Consider the following 18630-nt stretch of genomic DNA (forward strand, 5'->3'; position numbering starts at 1 on the left):
ATTTTGGCCGCTGTCTGTAAGGAGTTTGTATGTTCTCCCTGTGTCTGCGTGGGTTTCCTCCGGGTGCTCCGGTTTCCTCCCACGTTTCAAAGACGTATGGGTTGGGAAGTTGTGGGCATGCTATGTTGGCACCAGAAGCATGGCGACACTTGTGGGCTGCCCCCCAGAACACTCTACGCAAAAGATGCATTTCACTGTGTGTTTTGATGTACATGTAACTAATAAAGATATTGTACTAGGGAACCATTCAATAGTCTTATAACAGCGGGATAGAAGCTGTCCTTGAGCCTGGTGGTACGTGCTTTCAGGCTTTTGTATCTTCTGCCTGATGGGAGGGGGGAGAAGAGAGAATGTCCGGGGTGGGTGGGGTCTTTGATTATGTTGGCTGCTTTACCAAGGCAGCAAGAAGTGTAGACAGAGTCCATGGAGGGGAGGCTGGTGTCTGTGATGTGCTGGGCTGTGTCCACAACACTGCAGTTTTTTGCGGTCATGGCAGAGCAGTTGCCGTACCAAGCCGTGATACATCCGGATAGGATGTATCCTCCCCTCTTTTGTCCACCTGTCTGCTTCCCCCCCCCCCCCCTATATATTGGGCCCCTTTTCCTATCTTCAGACCTGAAGAAGGGTCCTGACCCTAAACGTTGACCGCCTGCTTTTCTCCACGGATGCTGCCTGGCCTGCTGAGTTCCTCCAGCATCATCGTGTTTTTCATCTATTATATCTGCCTCCACCCCCACCCCTGGCAGCACATTCCAGGCACCCACCACTCTCTGTTTTAAAAACAAACCAACCTTGCACTGCACCTCCTTATCCCCCTTACATTCATGCTCTCTGGTGTTAAACATTTCGACCTTGGGAAAAACATACTGACTGTCTACTCTATCGGTACCTCTAAATCTTTATTGACCTCTATCAGGTCTCCCCTCAGCCTCTGTTGCTCCAGAGAAAACAACCCAGGTTTAGAACATGGAACAGTAAGCACAGAACAGGCCCTTCGGCCCACAATGTTGTGCTGACATAGCTATTCCCTCCTACCTACAGAATGCTCATATCCCTCCATTTTCCTCTCATTCATGTGCCCATCCAAGCCCCTCTTAAAAGCCCCCAATGAATTTGCCTTCACCACCCTATCAGGTAACGCATTCCAGGCACCCACTGCTCTCTCAGTAAAAAACATAACCCTCACGTCTGTTCTGAACCTACCCCCTCTCACCTTAAATGCATGCCTTCTGATATTGGATCGCTCAATAATGGGAAAAAGATATTGCTTGTCCACCCTATCTATTGCCCCTCATAATTTTATACACTTCCAACAGATCACCCCTCAGCCTCTGCTGCTCCAGAGAAAAGAGCCCAAGATTGTCCAGCCTCTCCTGATAGCACATGCCCTCTAATCCAGGCAGCATCCTAATAAACCTCCTCTGCACCCTCTCTAAAGCCTTGACATCCTTCCTATAGTGAGGGGACCAGAATTGCATGCAATACTCTAAATGCAGCCTAACCAGAGTTCTATAGAGATGCATCATAACTTCTTGACTCCTGTACTCAATACCCTGATTAATAAATGCAAGCACTCCATAAGCTGCCCTAACCACCCTGTCTACCTGTGTAGCCACTTTCAATGAGGCATGGACTTGCACCCCAAGGTCTCTCTGCTCTTCTGCCCTTAAGAGTGTACGGCCTCTTGACATTAGTCCTACCAAGGTGCAACACCTCACATTTATCCGGGTTAAACTCCATCTGCCATTTCTCTGCCCACATCTGCAGCTGATCTATATCGCGCTGTATCTATCACCAGTCTTCTACACTATTCACAACTCCACCAATCTTGGTATCGTCTGCAAACTTACTAACCCATCCATCAACATACTCATCCAGGTCATGTATGTACATCACAAACAGCAGAGGTCTCAGCACAGATCCCTGCGGAACACCACTACTCACAGGCCTCCGGCCCGAATAAGTCCCTTCAACCACCACCCTTTGTCTTCTACAGGCAGGCCAGTCTGTCCAACCTCTCCATACAGCACGTGCCCTCTAATCCAGGCAGCATCCTGGTGAACCTCTTCTGTCCCCTCTCCAAAGCCTCCACACCCTTCCTGTAATGGGGTGACCAGAACTGAATGCAATACTCCAGATGCAGCCTAACCAGAGTTTTATAAAGCTGCAACTTAACAGCCTTTCTTAGCCTTGACAAAGAAAGGCAAGCGTTCCGTACGCCGCCTTTACTGCCCTATCAACCTGTGCAGCCACACTGTGGACTAGGGGCAATTAACCTACCAACCCGCACATCTTTGGGACGTGGGAAGACAATGGAGAGTCCAGGGGAAACCCGTACAGTCGCAGGGAGAACGTGCAAACGCCACACAGACAGCTCTTAAGGTTGGGATTGATCCTGGGTCACCAGAGTTGTGGGGCAGGGTCTGCACCAGGTGTGCCATTGAGCTGCCCTGTCCTCAACACCGTCCAGGACAAAGCCTGGTAAATCGACCCCCTCCACCACCGGCACACAGTTCCTGCTGTGTGTACCACCTACAAAATGCACTGCATTAATTCACCCAGGCTACTCTGACAGCACCTCCCAAACCCACCACCTCGACCATCTCCAAGGTGTCAGGTACACCTCCAAGTGGCACACTCTCTCAGAAGTAGATCATCGTCAACCCTGAAGCTCCGTCCCCAACACAGCGACTGCAGAGGTTCAACCAATAACTGCTCGCCCTGCCGACCATAAATGAATGCTTTAAATAAAGCTCAGGAGCTGATGGAAGCGACAGCTCCCTCTGCACAGTCGTGTCACTGATTCCCCAGACCGGGGCAGCACTTGGCTGCGCTGGAGACTGGGAGTTCCCGACTCCGATCAGAGCTGGCTGCTCAGAACCCCAGCTGAGGGGAGGTGAGGCGGGTGGCTGTTTCCCATCCACTGCCTGAGGGGGGAGAGGAAGGCGATTTGCGAGGCTGGTGTTTGTACAGCAGGCTGATGGCTACAGGAGTACGTGCTGAGGGACGCACTGAAGCTGGGTGCAGCCAGCGCGAGGGCTCGGTGGGGAAGGACGACAGTTTAGGGTTCTTCCGCCACTGGAGAGGGAGGGGCAGGGTCAGGCGAGAAAGCCACTAAATATTGTAAATAGGGGACTGGGTAGCCCCCAGGGAGCCATAGGTGTGGCATCGGTGCTGTTTTTAACTCTAATGAATGATCTGTACAAGAATGTAAAGGCTTGCACTGTTTTATAATTGTATATAGTTTGTCTTTTATTATGAATAAAGTTTATTTTGGAATTTAAAAAAAGCAGCCTGATGGGGGAGGCTGGGAGCAGGGCTGCCTGTGTTACAGTGAGGCTTCACCCCCGCCACAAATAAATTCCCTCCCCACCCGGTTACTGGCCCGGGACAGCTGGAGCTGCCTGGGTGAAGGAAGTTAGTTAACCTTTGGACTTTGGCATGGGCCAGGCAGCGTTCAGCTGACTGGGTTGTGAGGCCTCCCACAGTCGAAGAGCACTGCACAGATGGTGTACTTCAGTCCCAGAGCCATCAGCCACGGCCTTTCCTCTCCTGCCCACCCCACCTCCTCGCCCAAGTACTCTGTTCCCCCCTGAGGGAGGGTGTGACTCTGTCCCCGGCTCATCCCCACCGGTAGCAGGGTCCCGCAGCTGCCGCTGCTCCTGTGGCCCAGACACCGTTTCAACCACTGGCATCAAAAGGTGCGATAGCAATAGTCAGAGAGGAATGCAGCACAGAAACAGGCCCTTCGGCCCAACCAGTCTGTGCTGACCAAGATGTTGTGGGCCCGCACCAATGTTCATCCCATTTGCTTCCCTTTGGCCCAGTTATCAGGAGAGGCTGGACAGGCTGGGGCAATTACCTCTGGTGAAGGAGGCCGAGGGGTGACCTTGTAGAGGTTTATAAAATCATGAGGGGTATCAATAAGGTGGATGGTCACGGTCTTTTCCCCAGGGTTGGGGAGTCTAAAACTAGAGGGCACAGGGTTAAGGAGAGTGGGGAAAGATTTAAAGGGATCTGGGTCATAGAGCAATACAGCACGGATACAGGCCCTTCGGCCCAACAAGTCTATGCCAACCACGGTGCCCACCCAGCTAGTCCGAATTTCCTGCGTTCAGCCCATATCCCTCCAAGCCCCACCCCTCCATGTACCTATCCAAGTGCTTCTTAAATGATCCTGTTGTACCTGCCTCACCCACTTCCTCTGGCAGCTCGTTCCACACACTCACCACCCTCTGCATGAAAAAGTTGCCCCTCAGGTCCCTTTTGCACTGGGGACAAGACCGTCACCATCCACCTTATCTCTGCCCCTCGTGATTTTATAAACCTCTGTAAGGTCGCCCCTCATTCTCCTACACTCCAAGGAATAAAGACCCAGCCTGGCCAACCTCTCCCTGTAACTCAGGCCCTCGAGTCCTGGCAACATCCTTGTAAATCTTCTCTGCACTCTTTCTAGTTTAACCACGTCTTTCCTATAACAGGGCGACCAAACTGTCCACAGTGCTTCAAGTGCGGCCTCACCAACAACTTGTACAACTGCGACATAATGTCCCAACTCCTGTACTCAGTGCCCTGACTGATGAAGGCCAGGGTGCTAAACACCTTTATCACCACCCTGTCTACCTGTGACGCCGCTTTCAATGAACTATGCATGTGTCCCTCTGTTCCATTACACCCCTTAGTGCCCTACCATGCACAGTACAAGTCCTACGCTGGTTTGACTTTCCAAAATGCATCACCTCACACTTACCTGCATTGAAATCCATTTGCCACTCCTCAGCCCACTTCCCCAACTGATCGAGATCCCCCTGTAATCTACGATATCCTTCTTCACTATCAACACCTCCAAATTTTATATCATCTGCAAACTTACTGATCAAGCCTTGTGCACTGGCATCCAAGACATTTACATAAATAACGAATAACAAGGGACCCAACCTGCGGGGCAAGTTTTTCACACACAGGGTGGTGGGTGTGTGGAACAAGCTGCCAGAGGAAGGGGTAGAGGTGGGTACAGTCATGGAGACTGTACACTTGGACAGGTACACGGAGAGGAAAGGTTCAGAGTGATATGGGCCAAACACAGGCAAATGGGACGAGTATTAGTGGACATCTTGGTCAGCATGGACAAGTTGGGCCGAAGGGCCTTTCTGTGCTGTATGGCACTCGGAGTCACCTCAGTTGAATTTCCAGTGGGGGGGTGCCCGAGTCAGCCTTGAATTATCAGCCGGAGATCCTGGGGGTCAAGGAGATGTTGCGGGCCACTTGCTCCACCTCGTCGTGTGTCTGTCACAGCACGGAAACAGGCCCTTCCACCCACCGAGTCCGTGCCGACCAGCAACCACCCACTTACGCTGATCCGACACTCATCCCATTTTATTCTTCCCACATTCTCATCAACTTCCCCCCCACCCCGATTCTACCCCTCACCTACACACTGGGGGCAATTTACAGCAGCCAATTACCCCAGCAACCTGCATGTCCTTGTGGATGGAAACACCGCTGCACGCGCGCCTTTCTCCATGGATGTATACACACCTGCGCGCGCCTTTCTCTCGAGTTCCTGTGATAGCAGCGAGTGCATCGTCCCCTGCAGGGAGATTTCAGTCGTACCCTTGAGGAGAGGGCTCGCTCCAGTCCTCAGTGCAGCCAAGTATCGGTGGGGAAGTGGAGGGATCCCGTCGGGTCACGCTACGTCTGCCAAATTCTCCATCCTGACCCCGACGCCTTGGCCTGGAGAGGGCTCTCAGATCAACCGTCAGTGTGGTTCACAGCCGTCCGGCTCTGGATCTGAGTGCTCAGACCAGCAGTGGTGTGAGCAGACTCACCCCGCTGTGCACGCGGGGCAGGGGTCCACGTACTGGCACTGCAATGACCAGCTGCTGGAGGATTCATTCTGTTGGTTCGGGACCAGGGGTGCAGGAGGAGCGGGAGGGATTGGGGCCATGGCTCACAGTCACCTCTTCTGTCAGGAGTCCCTGAAGGTGGGAATCCGAGATTGAGCACCTTGAGGGAGAGGTTCTCGACTTGGAGTCCCGGCGGGGTCAAACCCTAAGGGACCTGGCAGATGTATAGAGAGAGGAAGGTGCACTGAGGGACCTTCCAGTGGGACATAGCTCCCAGCAGCAAGCACCAGCTGCCCTGTGGGAGTCACCTGTCTTGTATCGAGACCTTCTCAGAGTCTGGGACATGGTCACCTCCACTGAGTTCTCGACCGCCGGTGGATGAAGGTCTGAGTGGCCGGTCAAAGGGGCAGACCACAGGGTGGAGGACGGAGCTGGGGACCACCGGGACTCATGGCTGAACACTGCAGCCATCCAGTCAGGGTGGGTGTTGGGTGTTGGAGGGAGTCCTGTGTACAGGGCAATCCCAGCTGGGCTAACCCTCAATAAGCTGGAATGGCTGATTGGACCCTGGAGCCCCCCCCCCCCCCCCCCCCCAGGAGCAGGCCCCACACAATGAGACATCTCTCAAGAGATGCCCTCAGTACCGTTCCATGCTGCACCAAGCCATGTCCTGTGTGGGCTGTTCCTGCACCCTCCACTTCATGGCCCTCTCCCGCTGTCCGGACACACTGTGGCAGTCTGTTCTGCCTTGTGGCAGCGAGGGGGAGTCTCTCCACACAGGAATCCTCCCCCTTTATATCAGGGACCTGGGGTGGAGAGTGTTGTACAGGGCAGTGCCGTGTAACAGGGTTTTAAGTCTGTTTGCTGACTCTCCAGCTACCTGCCAGTTCTGTGGCCTGGAGGAGTCCGTGTTCTGTGTACACACGGAGTGCGAGAGGTTTGAGTATCTGTGGGGGGCTGCTCAAGTTCTGGTCACACTTCAGCCCAACACCCCTGATTTTCTGGCACCTGGTATTAGTATTGGTTTATTATTGTCACTTGTACCAAACTTGTCTTACAAACCGATCGTACAGGTCAATTCATTACACAGTGCAGTTACATTGGGTTAGTACAGAGTGCATTGATGTAGTACAGGTAAAAACAGTAACAGTACAGAGTAAAGTGTCACAGCTGCAGAGAAAGTGCAGTGCAATAAGGTGCAAGGTCACAACAAGGTAGATCGTGAGGTCAGAGTCCATCTCATTGTATAAGGGAACCGTTCAATAGTCTTATCATAGTGGGGTAGAAGCTGTCCTTAAGTCTGGTGGTACGTGCCCTCAGGCTCCTGTATCTTCTACTGATGGGAGAGGAGAGAAGAGAGAATGTCCCGGGTGGGTGGGGTCCCAGGTGTGGGGGGTGGAGAGGTCGGGGGAATCTCCTCAGCAGTCTGCTCCTGGGCATGGCCGAGGTGGCCATTCACAGGTCCGACCAGTAGGATGTCAGGGGTTCTGCCTGAACTGACTGGCTGCCCCTCTTCTGAGGATATGTCCGTGCCCGGGTGTCCCTGGAGAGTGAGCGGGCGGTGTCTGGTGGCTCTCTGGAGGTACCAGAGGCTGTTGCAGGGGCTGGAGGGCTTCTTGGACAAGGATGGTCCTGCTTTAGTTTTCAAAACTGTAGAAATATTCAGATAAAAGTTAAGTAAATATGTAAATAAACCCCTTTTAAAACAAGAGAGCCAATAGCCTAATTGATGAAGGTAGAGCTGTGGATGTTGTCTACGTGGATTTTAGTAAGGAGTTTGACAAGGTCCCTCATCCAGAAGATTAAGGTGCCTAGGATCCACGGTGAGTTGGCCATTTGGATTCAGAACTGGCTTGTCTGTAGAAGACAGAGGGTAGTGGTTGAGGGGACCTATTCTGGCTGGAGGTCCATGACCAGTGGTGTTCTTCAGGGATTGGTACTGGGACCTCTGCTGTATATAAATGACCTGGATGAAAATGTACACAGGTGGGTTAGTAAGGCAGTAGATGATGCAAAGAATTGTGGATTGTGTTCCCCTCCACCATCAGATTCCTGAACAGTCCATGAAGACTATCATGTTAATTTTTCTCTTTAGTATTATCTATTAATTAATGAATTAATTTATCTGTCTATTTATGCGATTGATAGTAATTTTATGTCTTGCACTGAACTGCTGCCACAACACATTTCACAACATCCAAGTCAGAGACACCTGATCCTGACAACCCTGGCTTGAAGCAGGGAGGTGAAGAGACAATAAAACCAGCAGAGACTTGAGATGAAGTTTTATTTTTAACTTGCTCCAGTTTCTACACTGTGTGTGTGTGTTAAGGGTGCAGGACCTGGCACTAAGTGAGCACGAGTGACAGTGTGCACACACAGACAGCTCAAGGGCTGTAACGTCACTACAACAGGCTTACAGTCTGACACTGGTTGTCGACGGGGCAAGGTGAAGCGACATTACGGGTGAGGTAAATGCAGGGGCACACACGGTACAAAGCTCCATCACACAGGGAGGATGGACGTGGTCTAAACTGAGCTCGGGGTTCCTCCGTGGGTCGGAGCTCAGGTGCGGTTCTTCTTGATGAAGTTGATGAGCCCATTGGTGGAGCTGTCGTGCGAGCTGATGGGGTCAGGGGTGGCGAGTTCAGGCTCGATTGCCTTGGCCAACTGTTTGCCCAGCTCCACGCTGCAATCAACCAGAGTTAGTCAGTGATCAGAGAGAGAACCCTCCCCCTTTCTCCACCTCATTCACAGCACGTCAGTGGTTAAAGTCAAACACAGGCCCCGGGGAGTGTTGTTGAACGGGGGGGGGGGGGGGAAGTACATCGCTCCCCTACAGGGACAGGGTGGCGAGGAAGGAGTTGCCTTCATTGGCCCAGGATTAGTACGAGTTGGAACGCCATGCTACAGTGATACAAACATTTGGTCTACTTCTGTGGGGCTCTGATCACCACACGATGAGGAGGACAAGGTTGAACGAGAGAGGGTGCAGGAAGGATTCACGAGGGTGGTAACTGGAATGGAAGGCGAGTGTTGGAGAGGCTGGGTTTGTCTTCCCCGGAGTGAAGGAGGCAGAGAGGTGGCATGATAGAGGCATCTCAAATTACAAGGGGCATAGCCAGTGTCCATTTCCCATGGGAGGCGTGTTTAAAACTAGAGGGCATAGGGAGGAGGTTTAAAGGGGATCTGAGGGGTCAATGTTTCACACACAGTAGTTGGTGTCTGGACTGAGCTGCCAGAGGCGGCGGGAACAGTAACAACAGTCCCAGTTACATGCCCATTCTGCTTGTGGGCATCACGACTCGCTGCAGTCTGCCTTGGAACTGGCCACCCCTCTCAATCCGTACACACACACACACACACACACACACACACACAGTGCTGGAGGAACTCAGCGGGTCGGGCAGCATCTATGGAGGGAGATGGACAGTCAACGTTTCGGGCCGAGACCCTGCATCAGGACTGGAAAGGAAGAGGGCAAAAGCCAGACTCTGCTGTGCCTGCCGATCTGTGTCTGATTTGTAAATCATTGATGTAAATCATCAACAGATGTGGTCCCAGCACAGATCATTGATGTAAATCACCACCAGATACATCAAAGGCCTTTTGGAAACCTAAATATATCACATCTAGTGAACGGCCCTTGTCCACCCTGCTTTCACGTGGAAGAATCTGAGAGATGATTAAGCAGGACTTCCCCGTTTGAAATCCCCACCAACCATTCAGTCTCCACTCTCTCCTTCAGCAGCAGTTCTGTATTTTCTTTGGCCCCTGGACAAGTACTTAAATGGGCAACACACAGGATATGGAATTAGTGTGTAAATGGGATTAGTGCAGATAGCCATGAGGGCCAGCATGGACGTGGTGGGCCAAAGAGCCTGTCTCGATGCTATACAACTCTGATATTAAGCCGACTGTCTCTGGTCCCCTGGACGTGTTCTTCCTCCTGTTCTTAATTCCCAGCCCACTGTGCTCTGTGCCGTGCCCTGATGCTGCAGAGCTTACTAACCAGTGCACATGTGGCCCTACTACCCATACACTTGATTCTTCTAAGATGCACAACTCTGCTCCGTCTGGACCGGGGCCTTTATCCTGAGAGATTAGTTGCCTTAATGTTCATTGTGCCCATTTCCAATGGTGAAACCCCATCTCCAGAGGCTCTGCCTCCCTCTGTCAGTCTGGTAGGTGCCGAGGCCGAGGGGTTTCTCTCTCCTCTCCCGGAATCCTACCCTCCCTCTCCACTCCCTTCCCCCTTTTCACTTCCACAGCCGCAGAGAACGCTGGCACTGACCCCCACTCACCCCCACTGGTCGTAGCTGTTGATGTCCCAGATGATCCCCTGCACGAAGATCTTGTGCTCGTACATGGCTGCCGAGAGAAAAACGTCGTCAGAGGAAAGGCCGGCTGTCTGAACACAGCACCCCAACCCCCTCACCACCAATACACCCTCCTCAAGAGCAACCCCCACACCCAATAAAGCCCATCCCACAGGAAACCCAACCCACATACCCCATCCCACAGCCAATGCACCCCCCTCAACGGAACGTCACACCCTCCCACCAACACATCCCATCCCACACCCCAACTCAAGGCCAATCACCCCCTTCACCACTGCCAATACCACCCCCTCAACAGGATCTCCACCACCAATGCACCCCATTGCACAGGAAGCCCCAACCAATACCCGCCCCCACTCTCCTACACACCCCCATTGCAGACCACCTCCTCTCCTGGAATGGGATGAGTAATAGGCTGGATCTCACCGCCAAGGGTCCCCAAGATCCAGACCCTCCCCAATGGTCCCACCCTCCAGAGGGGCTTGTGGGTGAACACCGAGTGTTTGGGGCTGTGGTAGGTGGGATCCGGTTGGGAGAGGGGCCGAGGGGCAGGGGTGTGGCAGAGGAGGCAGCGAGGGTCTTGGCTGTGCGTGGGCTGGTAGTGAAGAGAAGGCAGTTCAAACAGCCCCAAAGGGTTGCCCCTGACTTGACCATTGGGAGGGGGCCGGCAGACCCCCCCACCCACAATCTCCAGAGGGATTGAGGGGTGGGGGGGCAAGGCTGGCATTTACCCCATCTCCAACGGCCCTGTGAGGTGGTGGTGGTGGTGGTGAACCAGTGCATCGTCCATGGTCCCTCAGGTGAAGGTCTCCCACGCAGTGTCCCAGCACTGGCGACGGAAGAGCAGCTGAACTCCGGCTCCCCCCTCCCACCCCCCGCCCAACCCCCAGCCCGAGACCGCACTCACCAATCAGAACCCCCAGCATGAACGGGGTCAGTTTCTTAAAGACGATGGAGTTGGTTGGACGATTCCCCTCAAACACCTGGAACAGACAAGAGCGGCCAAGAAGGTAAACGTCAAAGTGGGAGTGGGGCGTCCAGGAGCACGGACAGACGGGGGGGGTCTGGGGGGGAGCAGGCACAGACTGGGGGGGGGGGGGGGGCGGGGGGAGAGCGGGCAGTCCAGAGGTGTTGTTGGGGGCACACGTTGGCACTGAGGTTCACTCAGAAAGTGGCGGTGGGTGGGGTGGGAGTGGGAGGAGGGACTCTGATGGAGGGGAAGGGTTAACACTGAGGGTGGGGGTTCAATCTCCAAGTACAGGGTGGCGGGGGGGGTGGGCTTCAGGTGATTCTGATGAAATGAGCTGTTTGGGCAGAGTAGGGGATGGGGGGGGGGGGGGGGGGGTGCGCGGAGATCTCCTAGGAGGGGCAGAGCCCAGCTGATGGGTGGGGTGGGGAGGGGGGAGGAGAGCGAGGTGTCCCAGCCTCACCTTGTGGGGAACCAGCTTCTCCAGGGCCTCTCCGCTCAGACCCGCCGCCTGCAGTTCCTTCCGAGCCTCTTCTGCCGTCTTTCCCTTCATTAGGGCCTCGGTCTGAGCCAGGAAGTTGGCCAGCAGGATCTGGGAAAGGAATGGAGAAAGGTCGGGAAACGCACTCGGACAGCTCTTGCCCCCACGCACGGTAGTGTAGCGGTTAGCATAACACTATTACAGCGCCAGCGACCTGGGTTCAATTCCGGCCGCTGTCTGTAAGGAGTTTGTATGTTCTCCCTGTGTCTGTGTAGGTTTCCTCCGGGTGCTCCGGTTTCCTCCCACATTCCAAAGACGTACGGGTTAGGAAGTTGTGGGCACGTTATGTTGGTGCCAGAAGTGTGGCGACACTTGCGGGCTGCCCCCAGAACACTCTACGCAAAAGATGCATTTCACTGTGTGTTTCGATGTACATGTGACTGATAAAGATATCTTAAAACACCCAACATCCACACAGTAAGATCCCACAACAGCAGGCTGGGAATGACCAGGGCAGGGGATCCAATGCACATCCTGAGGAAAACGGGGACAGGAACCAGCTCTCACTCAGCGTGGGGAAGGCCAGGGCTGGGGGCACACAGATGGAGATGGGGGGGCACTGTGTGTGGGCGGAGGGATTGGGGCAACCTCTTTGGTTTAGCACCACCTTGGTCATATCACATGATCACCATGCTCCCATTGGTCAGCTGCCACTGACCCTGGTGGTGACACACTCTCTACTGATCGGCTGAGAAAAATGTACCTTTCTCCCAACCAATCAGACAACTTGTCACACTGGCCCCTCCCACACAGATCAATTTTTGTTCTCATTACAGAAACATTGGACACGGGTAGATAGGATGGTGAAGGCAACGGTGCCAAACACCGTCATCGGCCAGGGAACTGAGTGCAGGAGCTGGGACGTCACCCTACAGCTGTACAAGACGTTGGTGAGACCGCACTTGGGGTGTTGTGCACAGCTCTGGTCGCCCAGCTGTAGGAGGTGCAGGGAAGATTCACAGGGATGTTACCGGGACTGGAGGGCTCGAGTTACCTGGGGAGAGCGGACAGGTTGGGACTGTTCTCCCTGGAGTGAGGAAGGTCGAGGGGTGGCCTATGGAGGTTTATAAAACTATCAGGGGCATCGATAGATGGGTGGTCACAGTTTTTTCTCCCCAGGGTAGGAGAGTCCAAAGCTAGCAGGTATAGGTTTAAGGTGAGGGGGGGAAGGAAGTGGTAGAGTCGGGTAGAATTACAATATTTAGAAGATATTTAGATAGGTCCATGGATGGGAGACGTGTAGAGGGAGATGGGCCAAACCTGGGTAAATGGGACTGGCTCAGGTAGGCATCTTGGTCGGCACAGACGAGCTGGGCTGAAGGGCCTGTTTCCGTGCTGTATAACTCTGTTACTCTAAAGGTACTAGAAAGTCTAGAATCTTCCAATGTTTTGACTGCTCCTGAGATGTGGGCTTCCAGGAAATGAACGTGTTGAATTCAACCCCCTCCATCTGCAGAGCAGGTTGTCAGGGGAAGGCCGACCCCCCACTGCCATGTGCGCTGAGACCCCACGCCTCTCCCCATCCCTCCATTGCGGGAAAGGCATTTGTGGATGGAACTGCACTGAAGATCAAAAGGATCTCAATTAGGAATTGTTAATCTCTCTCACTGAGAAACAGTGCAAAGTTTTCCTTTTTAGGAAGCTACACCAGGACAGGACACACACAGTGACTGGCAGGCCCAGGGCGTGTTGCAGAACACACAGTTCCCTGAAGGTGGCGATGCACTTGGACCGAGTGGTGAAGGCAGCGTACAGCATTGACTACAAGAGGTGGGACATCATGTTACAGCTGTAGAAGTCGTTGGTGAGACCACACTTGGAGTATTGTGCAGAGTCCTGGTCACCCAGCTATATGAAGGACATCATTATGCCAGGAAGGGCGTAAAGAAGGTTCACAAGGATGTTGCTGGGACTGGAGGGCTTGACTCAAGGAGAGACTGGACAGGCTGGGGCTGTTTTCCCTGGAGCGTAGGAGGCTGAGGGGTGACCTTATGGAGGTTTATAAAATAATGAGGGGTACACATAGGGTGAACAGAAAGTTTTTAAACTCAGGGGAGTCTAAAACTATAGGTTTAAATCTTTCCCCTCTCATCTTAAATGGGGCCTGAGGGGCAACTTTTTCCACACACTCAGGGAGGTGGTTACAATTACAGTGTTTAAAAGGCATTTGGACAGGTCCATAGATAGGAAATGTTAAGAGGGATAAGGAACAAATACAGGCAAATCTGACTAGTGCACCTTGGTCAGCACGGATGAATCAGGCCGAAGAGCCTGTTTCCGTGCTGTACAACTCCAAGACCCCATAGGCACCAGGCAGAGGTTACATGTTGCTTACAGCAGGGCTGTGGGCTGTACCCAGTAGGTCAGGCTGTACTATAGAACTCTGGTCAGACCACACTTGGAAGTATCGTGTTCGGTTCTGGTCGCCTCATTACAGGAAGGATGTGGAAGCTTTAGAGAGGGTGCAGAGGAGATTTACCAGGATGCTGCCTGGATTGGAGAGCATGTCTTATGAGGATAGGTTGAGTGAGCTGGGGCTTTTCTCTTTAGGGAGGAGGAGGATGAGAGGGGACTTGACAGAGGTGTACAGGATGATAAGAGGCGTAGATCGAGTGGACAGTCAGAGACTTTTTCCCCAGTGCGACAATGGCTAACGTGAGGGGACATAATTTTAAGGTGATCGGAGGAAGGTATAAGGGGGACGTCAGGGGTAAGTTTTTTTTTGTACACAGAGAGTGGTGGGTGTGTGGAACGCACTGCCGGCAGAGGTGGAGGAGGCAGATACATCAGGGACATTTAAGAGACTCTTAGATAGACACATGAATGATAGAGAAATGGGGGGGCTATGTGGGAGGGAAGGGTTAGATAGATCTTAGAGCAGGATAAAATGTTGGCACAACATTGTGGGCCGAAGGGCCTGTACTGTGCTGTAGTGTTCTGATGGAGAGAGAAAAGCTGGGGCATTGACAACTCATGGCAGACGTGGCCGGTCCTGGGACAGGCAGAGAACAGGCGCGGCCAGCCTGTTGTTTGGACGCAGGCCCACTGTATCCTGTTAACCCCTCCCCCACCATGACCCAGCTGGTCAACCCACACCTACCTTGTGGTGCAGCCCGTTCCTGATTGGGTTCTGGGTCTGGACTGGGATGAGGAAATCGGCGGGGATCATGCGTGTTCCTGCGTGTGGGGAGAGCGGGACACTGCGGTGAGCTCAGAGACCGACACTGAACACAGACCAGTTATCACCCCACCGTATGATACCGCCATTACCCCCTTACCGTAGCCCAACCTGCTCCTGCTGTGTGACCAGGCAAGTTGTCAGAGGGTCACCTGGTCAGTTAAGCCACAAACTAGAGCTTTGCAGAGTCACTCCTGAACCCTGGACACGCCAAGTGCTTCACATCTGACAACAACGACAGTCGTATTTCAGTTTATAAAGTCACACAGCACAGAAACAGGCCCTTCAGCTCATTGAGTCTGTGCTGACCATGATGCCAACCTAGCTGATCCCTTCTGCCTGCACATGATCCACATCCCTCCATTCTCTGCACATTCACGTGTCTAACAGCCTCTTCACCACCACCATTGTATCTGCATCCACCAGCTCCCCTTGCAGCCCGTTCCAGGCACCCATCACAGTCTTCTCTACATTTCCCCCATCAAACCACCCCTCCCCCCGCCCAACCACCCACCACTGCAGCGGGTAGTGCTGCTGTCTCACTGTGCTGGTGACCCAGGTTCAATCCCGACCTCCGGTGCTGTCTGTGTGGAGTTTGCACATTCCCCGTGCCCGCGTGGGTTTCCCCCGGGTGCTCCAGTTTCCTCCCACATCCCAAAGACGTGCGGGTCAGTCAACTGTCGTAAACTGGCCCCCCCCGCAGTGTGTAGGTTAACGCTTCCCTCGGTAACCCCACGAGGAAACCCCGGAGAACCCCCAGTACTGCCCAGTTAACCCCACAGACATCAGGGATGGGGAAGATACATCTACACAGCCAGGGTTCCCGGAAACCCAGACCCCAACAACAGGCAGCACCTCAGGAAAGGACCACTTCATCATGTGGTAGCACAGGAGGCTCTTCAGCCCACCTTACATATGCTAGCTCTCCGAGGGAAGGGCCCAGTTGGCCCCAGATGTGCTGCTCCTGTTTCCCAGTGCCCCTGCACCCAGAGTGTTCCCTCCCCCACATCTCATGGTGCAACAACCTCCACACCTCCCTCCATTGCCTGCCTGGGGGTTGGCCCTGCGAGCGGTAGGCACAGCTCCTCCTGACTGACTCCCCCCTCCTGCTCTCTACCCCCAGCTCTCATTCCCTCTTACGGAGGTGTATAAAGTCACAAGGGGCAGAGGTAGGGTGAATGCACTCAGGCTTTTCCCCAGGGTTGGGGAACTAGAGGGCATAGGTGTAAGGTGAGAGATGAAAGATTTAGAACATAAAACTGTCCAGCACTTCAGCCCACAATGTTGTGCCGACCTATTTAAACCTACTCCACGATCAATCTAACCCTTCCCTCCTACACAGCCCATAACCCTCCATTTTACTTACATCCATGTGCCTATCTAAGAGTCTTTTAAATGTCCCTGTTGTATCAGCCTCTACCACCACCCCGGCAGTGCGTTCCAGGCACCCACCACTCTCTGTGTAAAGAACCTACCTCTGACATCTCCCTTAAACTTTCCTTCACTCACCTTTAACAGATGTCCTCTGGTATTGGCCATTGCTGCCCTGGGAAAAAGGTGCTGGCTGTCCACTCTATCTGTGCCTCTCATAATCTTATACACTTCTATCAAGTCGCTTCTCATCTGCCTTCTCTCCAAAGAGAAAAGCCCCAGCTCACTCAACCTCTCCTCATTAGACATGCTCTCCGATCCAGGCAGCATCCTGGTAAATCTCCTCTGCACCCTCTCTAAAGCTTCTACATCCTTCCTATAATGAGGCGACCAGAACCGAACACAATACTCCGAGTGTGGTCTGACCATTTAAAAAGGACCCGAGGGGCAACCTCTTCTGTATACAGAACGAGCTGCCAGAGGAAGTGGTTGAGGTTGGTATAATAACAGCGTTCAAACGACACTTGGGCAGGTACACGGATGGGAAAGGTTGAGAGCGATGTGGGCCAAACGAGACCAACTTGGTGCGCACCGTGGACAGGTTGGGCCGAAGGGCCTGTTTCCATGCTGTACAACTCTGACCCACCCCCACATCTGCCACAACCCAGTGGATCCCTCCCTCCCCCACCCCCGGCAGGGGTCCCGGAGGACACTCACCCTGGTGGATCAGCTGGTAGAAGGCGTGCTGCCCGTTGGTGCCAGGCTCACCCCAGACAATGGGCCCAGTGTTGTAGTTCACCCGGGTCCCGGTGCTAGTGACGTACTTGCCATTGGATTCCATGTCGCCCTGGAAACAGAGAGAAGAGGGCACGGAGTGGATTGGGATTAGCCACTCACTCTCAGCTCCACACCAACGAGGCAATCACAGTGGACGTGGCCACACCTGTGAGCAGCCCCAGCTAAGTCCGAGTGAAAACACACTCCCAACGTGTTAATGACGTGCACCATTTCACACTGCTCATTGCTCAGTGCCCAGCCCCTCCCTAAAACTTATTGTTCACCACTAACCATTCCCCCTCGCCTCACCCCAAGGGTCTCACTGGGGCATTCCACAGGGCAGTTCAGTAACGCTATTACAGTGCCAGTGACCCGGGTTCAATTCCGGCCTCCGTCTGTAAGGAGTTTGTACGTTCTTCCCATGTCTGCGTGGTTTTCCTCCGGGTGCTCCGGTTTCCTCCCACATTCCAAAGACGTATGGGTTAGGAAGTTGTGGGCACGCTATGTTGGCGCCGGAAGCGTGGCGACACTTGCAGGCTGCCCCCAGAACACTCTACGCAAAAAGATGTATCTCACCGTGTGTTTTGATGTACATGTGACTAATAAAGATATCTTATCTTCCTGAGGGGCATTGGTGGATCCGAAGGGGTTTTTAGCCACAGTCTGGGAGTCAATGGTCAGTGTTACTGTCCAGTTAGCACCCCACCCCCTCCCTCCACCACTGTCTACAAAATGCGCCCAGGATAGTCCACGCACCTCCCAAACCCTCAACCTCCACAGCCAAGGGCAAGGGCAGGCAATGCAGGGGACACCACCACCTGCAGGCTCCCACCCAAGTCACACTCCATTCGAACTGGGAATACGTCACTGTTCCTTCAGTGTCACTGGGTCTAAATCTTGCAACTCCCTCCCTGCTTCACCGTGGAAGAACCTTCACCAGAAGGATTACAGCAGGTCATCGCCACCTTATCATAGTACAGCATAATACAGGCCCTTCAGCCCACAATGTTGTGCCGACCTTTAAACCTCGCCCAAGACGATCTAACCCCTTCCTCCCACATATCCCCCTATTTTAAATTCCTCCATATGCTTATCTAACAATCTCTTGAACTTGACCAATGTACCTGCCTCCACCACCACCCCAGGCAGCGCATTCCATGCACCAACCACTCTGAGTAAAAAAACCTTCCTCTGATATCTCCCTTGAACTTCCCACCCATTACTTTAAAGCCATGCCCTCTTATATTGAGCACTGGTGCCCTGGGAAAGAGGCACTGGCTGTCTACTCTGTCTATTCCTCTTAATATTTTGTACACCTCTATCATGTCTCCCCTCATCCTCCTTCTCTCCAATGAGTAAAGCCCTAGCTCCTTTAGTCTCTCCTCATAATCCATACTCTCTAATCCAGGCAGCATCCTGGTAAATCTCCTCTGCACCCTTTCCAACGCCTCCACATCCTTCCTATAATGAGGCGACCAGAACTGGACACAGTACTCCAAGTGTGGTCTAACCAGAGTTTTGTGGAGCTGCATCATTACCTCGCGGCTCTTAAACTTGATCCCACGACTTATCCCATAAGCTTTCTTAACTACCCTATCCACCTGAGAGGC

At 53.3% G+C, this 18630-nt stretch overlaps 2 protein-coding genes across 2 annotated transcripts in view; both read right to left on the reverse strand.

The window, feature by feature from the left end:
* The window catches only part of LOC127577454 (fatty acyl-CoA hydrolase precursor, medium chain-like), a 459511-nt gene that overhangs the window by 125888 nt on the left and 314993 nt on the right, over window positions 1-18630 (reverse strand). The window lies entirely within an intron of this gene.
* The window catches only part of LOC127577320 (glucose-6-phosphate isomerase-like), a 28424-nt gene continuing 17913 nt past the window's right edge, over window positions 8120-18630 (reverse strand). Inside the window, exons 13-18 of the mRNA XM_052028432.1 lie at window positions 16961-17090; window positions 14795-14871; window positions 11617-11745; window positions 11094-11169; window positions 10151-10217; window positions 8120-8535 (exon numbers count right to left, since the gene is read on the reverse strand). Of these exons, the coding sequence (XP_051884392.1) occupies window positions 8412-8535; window positions 10151-10217; window positions 11094-11169; window positions 11617-11745; window positions 14795-14871; window positions 16961-17090 (603 nt within the window). The 3' untranslated portion in view covers window positions 8120-8411. The remainder of the gene's footprint in view (window positions 8536-10150; window positions 10218-11093; window positions 11170-11616; window positions 11746-14794; window positions 14872-16960; window positions 17091-18630) is intronic.

Source organism: Pristis pectinata, chromosome 13 (genome assembly GCF_009764475.1).
Source record: "Pristis pectinata isolate sPriPec2 chromosome 13, sPriPec2.1.pri, whole genome shotgun sequence".
In the NCBI taxonomy this organism is placed as follows: domain Eukaryota; kingdom Metazoa; phylum Chordata; class Chondrichthyes; order Rhinopristiformes; family Pristidae; genus Pristis; species Pristis pectinata.